Here is a 16,968-nt window from a genome sequence, read left to right on the forward strand (position 1 = left end):
CACTGTGGTGATGTTCTGCTAGTATGTCTGTGTACCTGCCTGTTATGCTTATTTTGAGGAAGATCAATCAACTGCTCCTGACCAATTAGTGGTGCATGAACAAGCCTTTAGCTACTCCCTCTCTCCCAGGAATCAGGCTTTGCAGGAACAGTGAAATTCACTAGTCTTATTAGTACACAACTATATAAAAAACAATTCCTGGAGACACGGCACATGTATACTTAACATATTTCTCACCAACAGTGCAAAAGAAGCTTGTAAATCCTTATTACTGAGGGATAGAGAAGTCTGCATCTTAAAGACTGTAAAGAGTCAAGAAAAAATATCAACTTGGCTGTAATGTGCTCTGTTTACACCTTTTGAGATATTCTATAGTGCACCATACATCCCTACAAAAGTAGGGATGTATGGTGCAAACCACACAGTAGCATGTGTGGTTTGCATCTTGCAGTTTATTAACTTGCATCTGAAAGTGTATTCAGCTCACAGGTTCTTTTGATAGTGTCTTAAGGTGACAGCTAAAGTACTCTATAACTGGAGACAACTGAGCTGTGAATATGTGGAATGGCAACTGCTGTTTCATTCTGAGGTCATATGGCACAGCAATATGTGTATATAGAAAAGAAGTCAACAAATGTAGGAATTACTTCCATCAGAGGTATTCATAAAAAAATAAAAACAACACACACAACACCCAGCATGCCCCTGCGGGCGGTTTATCCTTCAAGCTCGGGTCCTCTACCAGAGGCCTGGGAGCTTGAGGGTCCTGCGCAGTATCTTAGCTGTTCCCAGGACTGCGCTCTTCTGGACAGAGATCTCCGATGTTGTTCCCGGGATCTGCTGGAGCCACTCGCCTAGTTTGGGAGTCACCGCACCTAGTGCTCCGATTACCACTGGGACCACCGTTACCTTCACCCTCCACATCCTCTCGAGCTCTTCTCTGAGCCCTTGGTATTTCTCCAGCTTCTCGTGTTCCTTCTTCCTGATGTTGCTGTCATTTGGAACCGCTACATCGATCACTATGGCCGTCTTCTCATGTTTGTCTACCACCACTATGTCCGGTTGGTTAGCCACCACCATTTTGTCCGTCTGTATCTGGAAGTCCCACAGGATCTTAGCTCGGTCATTCTCCACCACCCTTGGGGGCATCTCCCATTTTGACCTCGGGACTTCCAGGTTATACTCGGCACAGATGTTCCTGTACACTATGCTGGCCACTTGGTTATGGCGTTCCATGTATGCCCTGCCTGCTAGCATCTTGTACCCTGCTGTTATGTGCTGGATTGTCTCAGGGGCATCTTTACACAGCCTGCACCTGGGGTCTTGCCTGGTGTGATAGACCCCAGCCTCTATGGATCTTGTACTCAGAGCTTGTTCTTGTGCTGCCATGATTTTTGTTGATGTTTTAAAAATATTTTAATAAGTGTTAATGATAAAAATGCATCACACTAAAGTAGAGAGTTGTATCTTTTGCAACCTGAAAATTGCAATGTAATTTGTAAAGCGTCACAGCAACAAAGCACAATTTTCAAAGTTACCCATCTGGAAAAAACGTAATTATAAGGTGTTATATACAAAAAGAGGCCTTTAACGGAGGCAAAATCTTGTCTTGTTATAGCTCTACTTTAAATGTGAAATCTAAGTGTTCTCTGCCACCAATAGCTGTTAACTTTAATGGCTTCAATCATCACAGCTGACTTGTTTTAGACACATTAATCTGCAGCTCAATCTTGAACTCAAACGGTTTTCCGTTGCCCTCAAACACACCTTGAATGTAAGTGGGAACACCCGATGCAATGAAAACTGATGTTTTATAGAAGCAGCTTCTTCACTCATTTAGGTGGGAAACGAGGATGGGAACTGAAAAAAAAAACTATCGGAAAACACACATTCTTTGTTTGTGTTGTATTTTTCTGTTTTTCTAAAATATGCCATATCCATCTTAAAATGGAAAAATCTCTTTCCATGCTTTTTATTATTGTCTCTGCTGATTCCACGCCTATAACTACAGCACTGAACAGTTGCATTTTCAGACAGTGATAAGGTGACACAGCAATGATTTCCTCTCTAACTATTTGCCCACAGCTGTCAGAATGATTTGCTACACCATATGCTATGATTTTCTCAATCACACAAACAGTTTTTATTTCTGCTTAAAGGATATTTCACACTTCCTATAGAGATAAACATGTGATTTGTTTCAGATCCTTTGTGTTGGCAAAGCTGAGCTGACAGCTAAAGTAATTCACACTGTTGATCAGCAGATGTTAATGTCTACACTGTCATAATTGTAAACACAGGCTCCTACTGGAATCTCATCAAATAGGATTGGTTGGACCACAGAAGTTACATTTCTCATCGGCTGATGGTAATGGCTTTCAGTATATATAAAAATTGGACTGTTTGTTAATTCATATCTACAGACTACTTCACATTATGTCTCATAAATTGGTCTGGTTGGGGTTCATTTCCTGTAAACTGTGTGTTGAAATCAATCACTGACAGGAAGCTGTTACCTAGCGACACATTCACAATAAAGGAAGAGGATAATCCTCAGTGTTCACACTGTATTCGTGCCCTTTTTAGTGTTTTTGTGTTGTTTGCTTTGAACTGGAGGTATTAAGTCACTAACGTCCCACATAAATGTTCAATTTAATTTCATTTGAGGTGACAAGTAAAAACAAAAGCGTGGAAAAAATACATGAGAAATGAAAGAAGATCAATACCACTCTCACTTTGCCAAATACGAAGGTACAACAAGCAGCTGCTAGCTTAGCTTAGCAAAACAACCGGAATCAGGAGGAAACAGCTTGCCTGCCTCTGACTTATGGTAATAAAATCAGCCTACATGGTCTTCCAGAGTTATATTTCATGTTCTTAATCCATGAAAAGCTAAAATGTTGGTTTAAAAGCTGGGTTACGTGGAAGAATAAATAAAGTTACTTCAGGAACAGAACAGCTGCAGACTGTAGCTCTTTAAACGTCATTCAAGGATCAAAATATGAAAGCGAAAAGGGACATTTCTTCTAAATTCAAGCTATAACTTTAAATCACAGAAAAATATATTTTTCTTGGTATGAAAGTTTAGTATAAATCTAATATATATAGTAACTGTTGTAATATTCAGCTTTTAGGGCTGCAGTCTAGTTCAAGGTCCTTGATTGTTAGTTGGTGAAGTTGTAAGGTGGAGCACGGGACACAGTGCACTAAACTTAAAAAAAAGAACTAATAAAAAATCAAAACCTGAGTATGTGAGTATACTTCACTAAACTGAGCACACTAATAAAAGAAAGAAAAGAACTTTAGCCAGCGGCAAAGTTGACAGAGTTGATAGTTTATTGAGCTCTTGCCAGAAGGAGTCCTTCACGAGCGGTACATAGCTGTACCAGACCCTGACTTAAGGTTAGTTATCTGAATTTAGAATTCAGTGCTTCGAGATACCGACAGAACCATAAGCTGACACACAGGAACTTGCTTGACATTGCACTCAAGGGATCGATAACTCAAGAGAACATGAACTCAATGTGGATGCTTCCTTCTTTGTGGCTGACCTGCATTAATCTGACCTGGGGGAGAGTTTTGGCACTCAGAATCTAGGCTGTGGGTGGTCAGTATTCTCACAGTGTATGCTACTGTGCGTCCTGTAATTGCGTGTGCTATGTGTATGTAGTGTAGGGATGTTACCCTGGCAGCAGAAGACAAACAGAGCATCATATCTCCTGACTGCATAAAGGATCCCTAATGAGCCCGTGTTCGTGCTGTATGAGTGAAAAGAGCAGCACACGAGGTGTGAAGGGAAGTTGTAAAAGAGTGTAATTGCTGTAATGTGGTAGAAGATTTTTCAGTGTTCTTACTTGTGTTACATTATTCGTATGATATGACGCACATCAAAACAAGATTGTGGCGTGAAAACCATTATTTACTTTGAAACGTCTTTAAACTTGTGGAAATGAACTTCCCCCGTCATTAACCTTACAAGATTTGATGAAGATTGTGTTTGCTTCATAATTATCTTCTATTCTTGATTTATTGTTTCTTTCCTCTACAAAATGCCATTTGAGATTGTTTACCACCCAATATTTATCCGGTTCCCATCTTACTAATCTCTTCATCTTACATTCCTTATCTTTATTTTGGAACAAATTAATTCTGATAAGAAATCACTTGTCTCAGTAGTGCACCAGCTTGATTGGTTTGGCTGGTCAAGATGAATTTCTGGAATCTTGAAAAACTGTGTCCTCGAGTTACAAACTTTTCAGTCTTTATCCATGTCAGCTAAGAGGTTGCTCCATTCTTGAAAGGTTGGCCATTTAAAATGTAACTTGTAGTGTGGAGCCTGGGTTCCTGTGTTTAATGGTCTTATGAGCAGTGGGTGGGTTTTTCCTGTCTTATGACTTTGCACCAGCGACGTTCCATCAGGGCAAGCAAGGCAACCAGTGCTTGGCTTGCTTGGCTTTCTGTAAAAGTCACTGCATATAACTTGTGTGCGCTAATTATGTGTCCTTTTATCTTTTTCATATATACATCATGAACTGCATGAGGCATTAATACCAAAGCAATCTCACAATGTCCATCCATCCATCCATCCATCCATTATCTTCCATTTAGCCAGTTTAAGGTCACAGGGGGGCTGGAACCTATCCCAACTACCATAGAGTGAGAGGCATTAACACAGAGATACAGACAACCATTTGTGTGCATGTACACATCCTATGGGTACTTTAAAAACACCAGTTAACCTAACCTGATTAACTGCATGTCTTTTGGGTTGTTGAAGACACAGGGAGAACATGCAAACTCAAGTCTTGCTTTGAGGCAACAGTGTTAACCACTATACTGCCCCACTGTTTGGCAAGGTATGTCAGTAAAAAAAAAAATTCAGCATTTTAGGGAGAAAACAACAGGTTCTATCATAATCAGCACACTTATCCACTTAAGACTAGTTCACCCTAAAAACAAAAAACCACAAGAAGCATTCACACTTAAAGTTTGATTGCCTGTCTGTATATTTAACACAAACATGTAGTGAGGTGTGAAAGTGTTGGCTAGCAGTAATGCATGTTATATAAGATGGTAAGCATTCTTCTGCTTTTTCTTCTTTTTCTCCCCCTAGGAGGCCTCACAGCAGATCATTTTCCTACATCTCATCCTATCCCTACCATCCTCTTCTTACATCCACAAACCTTTACTGTGTTTTTTCTCTTATCTGAATCTTCAACAGGATGCAAAAACAAAACAAAAAACAAACCACAAGCAAGGGGAAGCTGCAGCTAACTGACAGAGGAGCTGAAAAAGCAGGCTTTGTACACTTAGCCTCTCACCCCTCTCAGGTGCAGCCAGTTCTCTGATGACCTGCATGACTGTTGCTGAAAGCAAATGGGGAGGAGCAAAAATCAAGTGTTATGCATATTCTCTGCTTGTCAGCTGTCTGTACTTTCCTTGTTTGAATCTTCTTAGTTAAAAAAACACAGCAAATGCTCATTAAAATAAATAAATAAATAAATAAATCTCAATATCTTTTTGAAGATGAAAATAGCTCTGAAAAGCCACAGATATTTGTATTTATTTAGTTTTATTTCTTCTTTAATAACTCCCAAGAAAGTCCACTGTGAACATTAAACTATATTCTTTATAGACACAGACATACCATACTATGATTTTGTTGACAGCTAAAGTGATCAGACATATAGTATTGCACAAAGGTCTAACATAACATAGTATACAACACATGGATGTCACTCATGAAAAATGGGAGTTTTTCAGTTTATAGAACCACTAAAGTCCGGATACAATTCAGACCGTGAAGCTTTTGCAAGCTGTTGTCACCAAGTACAAAGTGATATTTACAGCTCAAACATGTTGCCCTGTTGCTTATGAAGTATTCAAGTAACAGTAAAGTTACAAAGCTCTTATCAAGAATACAGTGATTTTAAATGAGTACAGTGGTGCAGGGAATAAAGAAGAAACAATCAAACCCTTACAGCAGAAAAGGAAATGCACAGAACTATGACTTAATGAAAACAATACTTTATTTGGGTTATGTATAACTTCTTATTTACACACATGAATCCTTGTTAAAGTTTTCTACTTCTGTATAAATGGTTCTTTACCAGGGACTAGTAAAGCGCTATACAAATACAGGCCATTTACTATTTACCATTAACATAGTCAGAGAGGAGAATGGAGCGTTTTGCAAATGCAAAATACACAAACAGTTACAGTAAGAATGCTTTTACGACAACAAGCATTCATGCATGAGAGCTGTTACCATCGGGCTCACAGAATATACTGCACTGAATAAGGCATACAAACTGTTGCTGAAGTTACAAAAAAGCTGCTGTCTCAGAGTACTAAGTTAAAGGCAACTAGACTTTGGGTTGCGTTAAGTACTTTGACTTAGTACGATGTAGATGTCATAAGACCTGAATGTCTGAGGATTTTCATAGACACAAAAAAGCCAGTATTAGCAAAAAAAAAAAGCCAACATTAACTGTACAGGTGCATTATGGTTCACCACATTTCTCGTTGTCTTGAACAAAGTCAAGTGCAAAAGTTTTAAAGTAAAAGTACAAAGACCAACTGAAAGCGAAATGCAGGCAGTGAAAAGCAGGAATAAATTAGCAGATCATGATGAATAAATGGCAAAGAAAGAATGGAAACAAAACGAACAATTAACGAACACAGAACTCAAAAATGAATAAATTAGAGGGCCTGAATAAATGTAATACTGAACGGAGAAAACCATTATAAATATGAAGACTTCATTTTGGAAAAGCTTTCATTTCAGAGTGAAAAGGGCATGAGAAATTACTTTAAGTTCATTGTTAAGTGTTTCAGAGTTTCAAGTGCCATTATTAAATCCAAAATGTTTTCAGGATGCTTCATAATGCACTGAATTGGTTCATTTTGTGCTGTCATTTATTTTATAGGCAGTGTGACATTTTCAATTAGACAATATCTTACTCAATTAACTCTGAAAAAACAGGTAAACAGCTTCATGTCAGTAAATAAATGCAAGAAAAAAGGCAAAGCTTATTAGGAGAATTTAATAATTTAATAAATAAATAACATTTATTTTGACATTCAGGCACAACCTTTAAATTTCCATATTTTAATCTTTTATGCGTACAGTACGCTCCCCGCCTCTAAGAGTCATCCTCAGTTTTAATGATGTGGAAAAGTGTAACGTTAAACAGGACCTGGTGGCCATTGTTCCAGCCGTAGAGAGCACGGTCCCTGGCATTGTAGTCCAACATAGACATGTGGAAATACTGGTTATGAAAGGGTATGTCTGTATACTCATAAGTGGAGGTTTTAGTGGAGTAGGCATAGTACACCTTGGCTCCGGTCAGGTGGGAATTAGTAATGTATAGAGTCCCGCAGATCATAAAAGACTCTCCGGCATTCCTCTTTGAATATTCTGTGTTCCATGTGTTGATGATCTGGAGCGTGTCTGGATTCAGCTGGCTGATAACAATGTTGCCAGCATTTTGGTTGGTTGCATACACGGCCCACAGTCCCAGCTCGTCTGCCATCAGGTCGATGTCTGAGAAGCCTCCCCAGGTGTAGGGGTACACATTGTGGAAGCCTGCCGACTCCAAAGCCCTCTGCGTGACCACGCGACCTGTCTCAAAGCTGTACCTCACGATGATGTTGCTCTGCATTTTGTTGTAGTACAAAGAGCCGTTGTATACTACGTGGTTTGTTCCAGCCCATTTGAAAGGCAGATTGTAGGTTCTGGATTCAACTCCTGCGACAAAATCAGTGATGGACTTAAACTCTTTTACTATCTTGTTGTTGGTGTAGCTGTCCATGTACCACACCTGGGGGGAAAAAAACATAGAGATGATAATGAATTGTAATTGGTCAGTGGTTTGTATTTAAAATTGTGATAGAAATAAATTTTTTAGCAAAATAAAGAAATCACAGAACACATGAACTCTATGAAAGGAAAGATAGAAAGCAGCCATGGCCAGTAATTTTTTATTAGCCAGATGGTCGATGATACACTAATAAGGTCAAACCAGAACCAAGGAAGTGTGACTGCAAGCACCCAATGAAAATTTTGTAATCTAGTCACATGAGCAGTGCTTTGTTGAATAGGCCAGTCTGTATCTGTAGCAGTTCAAAGTGCTTCATGCTGTTGTCTTAATAGATATGCTAAATAGGAAAATGCATGACAAGCGTCAGAAAAAGGCAAAGAAGAAGGCAGCTAGCTAGAAAAATGATGAAGACTTTTGAGTCGATATATATAGCTTGTCCTTGCTGACTTCTTAAAAATATTTTTACTTACATACAAATTTTCTTTATTTTTTTGAGCCATATCGCCCTACACCTGTTTAGGATATTTGTAAGAGCCTTGCAGCACTTTTACTTTTTAATCTTTTTTCAGTATGAAAAGTATACTTCTAAAAGAAATTTTTTTGCTTCACTTTTTTTTAGTGATACTAAAAAGCTGGTTTGCGATGTTATGGATGAATGAAATGACATTTTATTTTATTTTGCATGCATTTACACTACGGGAAACTGTCCACCTCTGCAGTTTTTCGTATGTTCAAAACTGACTTTGCTAAGTTTTTACACTTCAACACATTTGACAAGGACACACAAAATGCATTTTGAGACAAACACTGATTGTTAAGTATGGGAATTCCAAAAGTCTGTCCTCCCCTTTTCTCAGTAACTCTAATCTTTTAGTGTCAGGGGTAAAACACTGACATGTAGTTTTTTGTGTACTTTTGTTTTGAATATTTCTGTCTTTTAATGTGTAAGATTAGCAATTAATGTGTCTAGTCATGACAGTCTCTGCAGTCTTGAACAGCAGTAGTGAACAAAGTGCAACATTTTCCACTTCTGCTGGATGAAAAGCAACCATATAAACAGCTTCAGCTACTGTATATCAAGCAGGAGCACAAGCAACATTAAGTTTAATGTCTGAACTCAGCAGTCAAGTGTGCAGAAAGCTTTTAGTAGGTGCGATGCTGTATTTCAACATCTCTCCCCTTTGAACAAAAGGAGGGAAGCCGCCACATATAAATTATTAAACTGCTCAGTGTTGTTTCAAAGACTTACAACCCAAAGAGATGCATATAAACTCACCCTGTTGTTTTTGGGAGACGCCTGTGGGTCGGTCATCCAAGCTCCGAATCTGGTGCCCGAAGTTTTCACCGTCAGTGGTCCAGTAATCTTCATAAGCTTGCCACATGCTGAAAACACACCATACAGCTGTGGTCACATATGTTATATGACTGGAATTTATCTCCAAGTGCTGGACTGCTAAGTGGGTTCTGGACAGCTTGTGTGCAGCATCTGGACACAGCTGTACTTTTGTCAGCTATTAAAGATATAAAGTAGACTGAATAAGAAGAAATGTGCCACAGAACAACAACTTATAATGTGTCTAATCTGGGAGAACACTTACCCATATGTTTTAATGCTCAGAGTACTTGGATTACACTTAAATGATCTTGCCAGGCTTTAATGGTGCCAAATGACAGTAGGCTATCACTTGCACACAAGCTTTGAAGTTTCCTGTTAAGTATTGAAGTGCTATTTTACCCAATCAATCAAAGCTCACGCACAATGAATGCTTAAGCAATCATCTCCGGCTCCAACAGATTTCCAGCCACGTCCTATTAGCATTCCCCTGTTAGCTATTTATGTTGACACTTTGACAGGAGCCATCACTGTTGATAACCTGGCAGTTGGCAAATTGGAGCTTTAGTTATTCAAACCTTTATCAAAGGCAAAGCTGCTCTGGGGGCAGAACTGATCTTATTAGATGAATCAAACCTCAATGGGTGGAGCAATGTAACCACAAATTTTCTATAAGTGCGAATGGCAAACAAGACACAAGAAGGAATTTATAAGTTAAAATGATCAATCATCACTTTAAGTGAGCCTGAGTTGAATTTTTTCACTTAAAATCAGAGTACAAAGCTTCACATTCATCTTTAGCTTGGGAGAATGTTCTTTCACTTTGGGGTTTGTTAGCCCCCAGTAGCAGTTCTTGTCTGTCCACTGCTTTGGATCTAAAATGCCAGCCTCCTAGTAGCTGCAAGAAACGTGCCCATGATCCCTTTGCCACTGTATAATCCGATCTCACTGCGCACGAATGCCTTTTTTTTATCCCCATCGCTGGACTTACTGAGTTTACTCATACAGTTCCGAAGCCTATTTTCCAGGTTTAGGACCCTTTGTTGCAACTCCTCATAGTCATAGGCCCCCATCTCCTCCTGAATGCCCATCAACACACCAGACAGGTTTCTGATCTCCTCTTTGAACTGTGAGATGAGCTTGGCATCTGTCTTGTACTGCTCCAGGACTGGAATCAGCGGCTGCAAGGATTCCATCTTTCCCTTTAGCTCCTGCAACAGATAAGTAACAGAACAGGTATTTGGACTTTAGAAATACTAGTCTCAACAAATCTCTCAGTTTTTCAGCACATAAGTACAGCAATACCATCTTCTTATTGTTTTTTTCTTATTGTTTTGTATCAATACTTACTGTTTTGTTTTACACAAAATGCAGATTCACTTCTTATTGTTGAGTCCAGGAAAAACAGCATAATAATAATTTAAAAAAAATCACAACAATGAGGAATACAAATCTAATATTTACAAGAATGTTTGCCCATATCAAACTTTCTGTTGTGAGGGAACTTAAACAAATATAGAAGCAGGGACACGCTCTAGCCGGAACCAAACAAATTCCACTAATGGATATTGCTACTACTAATAATTTAATGGAAATCCTGTCACTGTGAAGACAGATTTAGTACTCTTTACAATCAGTTTCTCCAGAATCTTTATCTTTATGGAAACAAAATCCTAGTATGGTATGTATCCTGGTATGTATTAACAACAGGTGGGTGCAAAGTTTTGAATTATAGTGGTGGCAAGGAAGACATTAACTCACCACAGTTCTGCTCATTCCAACTGTTTTTCTCAATCAAGGCTCCAAAAAGAGCGGTTTTACATGCCAAATAAATGGATAAATGTTTATTTATAATGCTGCCGTTAAGATATTTGTTATCTTTCTGTATCCATCCTGGGAGCCGCCTTCAGATTTAGTCTTGCTTTTATGATAGGGTTGCCCTTGGCTGGTCAGTGGTGGACCTGTATTGATCTTATCAGGAATGAAAGTTGATTAATTCAGATGCAACTCAGGTATTCTTGGAAGAGGTCCCTTCCCAGGCTTCCCTGTGATGTTTCTCACAAAGTTAAACATCAAACAAAAATATACCTGAAAGTTTTTGTTGACGAGCGTCTTCCTATCCGCTTCGATCTGCCGGAACTTTGACCGCAGTCCTTTGATCTGGCTCTCCATTCTCATGATATACTGAAAGTCCCTCTGCGTCCGCAGGTTCAGCACCTCGATTGACTGTGACATGTTCTGCACCTTTTGAAAAGAATGAAACAGCGCTGCATTGATTTTTCCGTCCACCACAAGATTAAAATGTCCCCCATGTTCAGCCTTTCGGTAGGATGCCATGCTCTAACTTCCCAAAGAACAAATCAACATTTTGACCTCCAAAGTGATTGTCTTTTAACAATTCAGCTGAGTAGAGCTTCAGATGATATTTTTTTCAGAGGCACAGTACTATCACATAGCAGTTTTTCATCAGTTTTAAATTTAGGTTCCATTTTGACAGATTTAATTCAAGTGTTTTTCAAATGTCATAGACAAACTACTGAATCTGATGAATTTTAATGACATATTAGGAGCAAACACTTAATGTAGAAACCTTACAGTGTGTCTTTGTGGTTGAACAAAAGCTACATTTATGGGGAATGTGAAGGAGGAAGAGATAGCTTCCCTTCTTTCTTCTCTTTAACTCAACTTATAATGAACCAACAGTACTGGTGCACAACCCCGGTAAAGCGGCGCGGGGCTTGTGTGTTGTGTTCTGCATACTTGTCTGGCTCTGGTAGAGGAATCCTGAAATGGCCTCACTGATGGCCTGAGGCAGCTTAGTACATTAGTGTCAGAGGGCCCAGTGAATGACAGAGAACACCCTTTGGCATACAACATTAAAATGTAGGCTACAGCCATGTTTTCTCATGTGACATAGTCATTGAGGAAAGTGATTCTAGGGCTGTGCTATTTTTTCGCTTGTAGATAATGCATTTAAATCGTGACAGGCATGGGGCAAAAATAACATTTGGAATTACATTCGAGATTTCCACTTCAATTCACAATGATGGCTGTCGTGTTCCAAAAATCATTTCAGGTAATCAAGACCAAATCCACACTTTTACAAAAAATGTCTATGGTAGCAGATGTAAAGGAAAAAATAAGTGATAACAATTTAATTTTACTTTTTTTTTTACAGATAACAATCCTGGTCAAATACTTAAAGCCTTCTAAAATCTGAAACCTTAAAAATATCCTTGATTGATTTGATACACAATAAAGGGATGCTCGAGTTCTATTAAGGTGGGATGGAATGTGCTCTCATCTTCCCAAGTAGTCATTCAACTGATGTCATCCATGCTATATATGCAGAAGTGGAAAACAGGGTTATGGACCTGGCTGGTGCAATCTCTCAAAGGATTAGGGCAGCAAAGAAGCATGAATAATAATTTAAATTGATGCCATATGTCTTTGAATTCAAGTGTGCTCTTTTGTTAAAGCAAACACATACGGTGAAGAATGAGCATGTGCGTGCATTGTCACTTATACAGAAGCGTGTGTGTCTGTGTTGAATGCACCTTCTCCAAGAGCTGGCGGAGCTGCCTGCCTTTGGCATCTCTGGAGCAGAGATTCTGTTCAGGAGCCACCACTGTGCAGATGCAACGCCCATCTGCATCCTGAGCCGAGCTGTACACCTGCCACCCTTCCTTTGGCCTGATGGTCTGCACAGAGAGACACATGCAGCCATAAATACACAGCACACATTTCTACAGACGTGCAGTTGATGTCATGACTCTGACATCGCAGCACACAGCTGTTATGTTTTGTAATTTTGTTTATTATAGGTCATCCATTCTTCTGCCTTCTGCCCCAAAGCTGCAACACCAACCAATTCCACTGACTTAGAAAAAGTCGCTGCTTTGAAAGAACAAAGTGCTTTTGCTGTAAGATATTCCTCTGCTCACTGTGTATGGTCTCCAGCGAATTTCCTCTTCAACAATAAATAGTGTTTCCTGGCCTTGATGAATAACCCGAGAGCTGAAATTCCTCCGTTTCTCCTTACTAGGCCTTCCAGTGCTCTAACTGAAAGTCCTGCTGAACGACACAGATAAACCTGATTTGTGGGAGCTCATCCTGCTCTTTATTACAGTCAATATGTTCCACGGTGCTGGCATATAAGGCTCAAAGAACATAATGTTATGCATCATAAGCCGAAGCAGAAATTTAAAACCGTCAACTAAAGTTGGAGTGTGCACAGTAAAAAAAAAGTAGCTTTTACTCCAAACTTTGATCAAACTCTTCTGAAGTGCAGGAAAAGTTGATAGTTATCAGACACAAACAAGGGATCCATATTTGCTGTTTATTCTCTGCATGGGAAATTAACACAGGACTGGCAGCCAAATACTGGCAACCCTCGATTGTGAAAAGGAAATTTTTCTGCCTCTTTGGCAGACGGCCGATTGTTTTTGGATTTTGTTTTTACATTCAAAAACTACAGCTGGATGGAGAACAACATGTGAAACATGTGAACTCCACCAGACTCTGAAGTGTATGGCTAAAAGGTGAAGTGCCCTGTTTTTAAAGTGCAGGCATCCATTCCTTTTCCCATCCCTGCCTGTCATCCTAAGCAGTTTAAAGAGCATTTTGAATCATCCATGAAAGATCATGTCCCCTCTGAGCAGGCGAAAACGTCACACTAAGGAGAAAGCTCAGACTTTGACTCATCATTTTCACCTACAGAGAGGCCGCTTTTTGTCAGTCTGTAATCTGTTACTACCATGCAAAGTCATGCTGTTTAAGAAATAATCGATAAGGCGGTCTATTATCTCCCTTTGCAGTTTACATTCCATCACAATTTCTGTTTGTAAAATTTGCATCCTCACTCATCAGCAAAATCTTTCCCTTTAACATTTTTTAATAATGTTTCCCTTTAACATTTGCTACTGGTTATTTGTAAAGTTTGTGATTTAGGAATTAAACCCTGTGAATTGTGCCTGTGTTCTGATGCTACGTTGGCCCTGATATGATCTCATAACCCACAATATTTTCTTCTTCCTGGTATGGTCAGTGTGCATTTCATGAAAAAACAAAACCACAGTGAAAAGCATCAGTAGGAACATGAAACAAGTGCAATGGAATATCTTGAGTTCATGTGAGATACATTGCCACAGCCTGAAAATTATTAGAGATTCCAAATAGCATAGTTAACCATGACTGTCTCTCTCTCTGTATATCATAGCTGAATGGGATAAAAGAGTCAGAAAAAAAACACCCTCAGCTCTTCGTCTCCTTATTTTGCTTTGAAAGGCCCCTGAAAAGAAGCTAGTTTGACTAATCTGTTAAAATGGTCTTCCTCCTATCTCTTGAGTGATGCACATCCTTTCCACTCTTCTCACTCTCACATTTCCTCATATTAAAATGATTCTGTTGCTCAGCCAAGCCAGATGCACTCTCCAATTAGGCTTTTTTTTATGAGGAACTCTGCACAAAGAATTTTTTCTTTCATTAAATAATTCAGACAGCTGCTTCCACTTTTGTTTGGGGCATTTAGACTTTTCTTTTTCATTATTACTGATAAGAAGGTAATTTTGAGTATTTCCTGTGCAACAAAATTTCCTGTTTTTTTTAAAGCATCATTATTTCTGTACACCACTCTCAATCGTGGCAAGGTGTTATGTGAGGGCACTGCTTTGCAATCAAGACATTGGCAAGGGGACTGTACTCTGCATGGGTGGGATGAACCTAATCGACCATTGTTCTTGTCCAACTGGCTTGCTGGTCTGCAAGCTGCTCCTCCTAATTTGTTACAATACTCCCAAACCCGACTATGTCCTTAAATGACTGCATGACCATTTGATGAATACATTTAGATTAAGTGTGATTGTTACAGAAAAACGCCACCAGCAAAATATGAGTTTAGACACAGCACCATTTTTTTCAACAAAGACGGAACTCTCCCTTAAAAGTGAGTTATAAGCCTGGCAATATTCCAGGATCGATATCAATACTCTATTGTTAATGTAAGCAATAAACAAAGTGCTATGAGGGTGGTTCTACTTCTGCCACCACTTGGAATATCTTTTGTTTTTAAAAATAAAATTGTATTTTGTCCACACATTAGGTCTGTGTGTAAATGTAAATCCCCTGCCAGTGCTGGAGCGTGTATGGTATGTATGTGTATGCTAACAATAGCAAAGAACCAGCCAAACACGCAATTATGGCAGAAAACTGACAATTTCTTTATGTTATTGTGTTTTCAGTAAACACGTTAAATACACCTCTAATCACTTGAACTCAGCATTACATGACAGTACAAGCTCATGCCCAAGTTTATTGTGCTGTTCCTGGTAGAAATACGAGAGGCAGTTGTGTTGGAAACTCACCACCGTAGGGCAGTATCCGAACAGCAGCAGAAACAGCAGCGGATTCAGGACCACGGACAGCGACCACATTCTGTCGGCTGCTACAACGTTTCCCTCCTCCACCTCCTCCGCGCCCACAAGAAGAAGAAGAAAAAAAAAATCACGCAAGTTTTTGTTTGAGTGCTCAGGCCACCACGTCCACTACGCTCTGGTAACAACGGCTTCCCGTAGAAGAGGGGGGCACATCCATCCACTGCTCCCCGTTACGCATGCCATATGGACAGCGGGGAGAAACCTCGTCACTGCAAGGAGGAAAAAAGTTTGTGGGCACGCAAGCTGCGAAAAGCCGAGCTGCGGTTTGGTCAAAGGGATCCTTGTTCACGGATATGACATCATCCAAACGTCTCTCTTGACTTTTAATGAGCTCGTGTGTGAGAAGGAACCACCGGCAGCTGTGAGGTGACAAAAGTTGCAGCTGGCAGTATTTAACAGAAAATAAGAAGGCAGAGATCAGAGCTGCTGCTGCTGCTGCGTTTTTGTCACTGCAGAGAGAAGGCGCGCCAGACGGTACTATGAGAGCAGCAGAGAAACATACTGAAGGCTAGACCCTGTTTACTAAAAAAAAATCACGGAGCAAACAAGATCTGAAAAAGCACTGATAGCTGCTTTAAGCGTCAGATCGATATAGAATAAAGCTATTGTTTTACTACCCAACTTGATCATCAATTTGAGGCCGTTGTATGGAAGCCCATTTACGCCCATTAACTAGCACTATATATATATATATATATATATATATATATATATATATATATATATATATATATATATATATATATATACTATAATTTAATTTTATTCAATTTTATTTATATAGAACCAAATCACAACAACAGTCATCTCAAGGCGCTTTATATTGTACACTAAATCCTACAATAATAGATACAGAGGAAAACCAACAATCATATGACCCCCTATGAGCAAGTACTTTGGCATCAGTGGGAAGGAAAAAACCCCTTTTAACAGGAAGAAACCTCAGGCAGAACCAGGCTCAGGAAGGGGCGGGGCCATCTGCTGGATGAGAGAAGGAAAACAGGATAAAGACATGCTGTGGAAGAGAGACAGAGATTAATAACAGGTACGATTCAATGCAGAAGGGTTTATTAACACATAGTGAGAGAGAAAGGTGACTGGAAATGAAAACCTCCATGCATCATGGGAATCCCCCGGCAGCCTAGTCTATTGCAGCACAACTAAGGGAGGATTCAGGGTCACCTGGTCCAGTCCTAACTATATGCTTTAGCAAAAAGGAGAGTTTTAAGTTTTAATCTTAAAAGTAGAGATAGTGTCTGTCTCTCGAATCCAAACTGGAAGCTGGTTCCACAGAAGAGGGGCCTGAAAACTGAAGGCTCTGCCTCCCATTCTACTCTAGGAACTCTAGGAACAAAAACTCTAGGAACAACAAGTAGGC

General features: G+C 39.5%; 1 protein-coding gene across 2 annotated transcripts; it reads right to left on the minus strand.

The window, feature by feature from the left end:
• Positions 1 to 5,666: 5,666 nt before the first annotated feature.
• On the minus strand, positions 5,667 to 16,008 carry LOC309694323 (noelin-3). 2 transcript variants are annotated; one of them, XM_082514326.1, is made up of 6 exons: positions 15,519 to 16,008; positions 12,714 to 12,857; positions 11,245 to 11,400; positions 10,148 to 10,367; positions 9,100 to 9,206; positions 5,667 to 7,823 (listed from the first exon to the last, which is right to left on the minus strand). In XM_082514326.1, exons 1-6 carry the CDS (start codon positions 15,585 to 15,587, stop codon positions 7,146 to 7,148), a joined length of 1,374 nt encoding a protein of 457 aa, XP_082370452.1. In that variant the 5' UTR covers positions 15,588 to 16,008; the 3' UTR covers positions 5,667 to 7,145. The 2 variants fall into 2 exon arrangements, with proteins under 2 accessions (XP_082370452.1, XP_082370453.1); XM_082514327.1 differs by lacking the exon at positions 15,519 to 16,008 and adding an exon at positions 13,101 to 13,192.
• Between the last annotated feature and the right edge of the window lie 960 nt (positions 16,009 to 16,968).

This window comes from Aulonocara stuartgranti, assembly GCF_965226115.1.
Source record: "Aulonocara stuartgranti genome assembly, chromosome: 18".
Lineage (NCBI taxonomy): Eukaryota > Metazoa > Chordata > Actinopteri > Cichliformes > Cichlidae > Aulonocara > Aulonocara stuartgranti.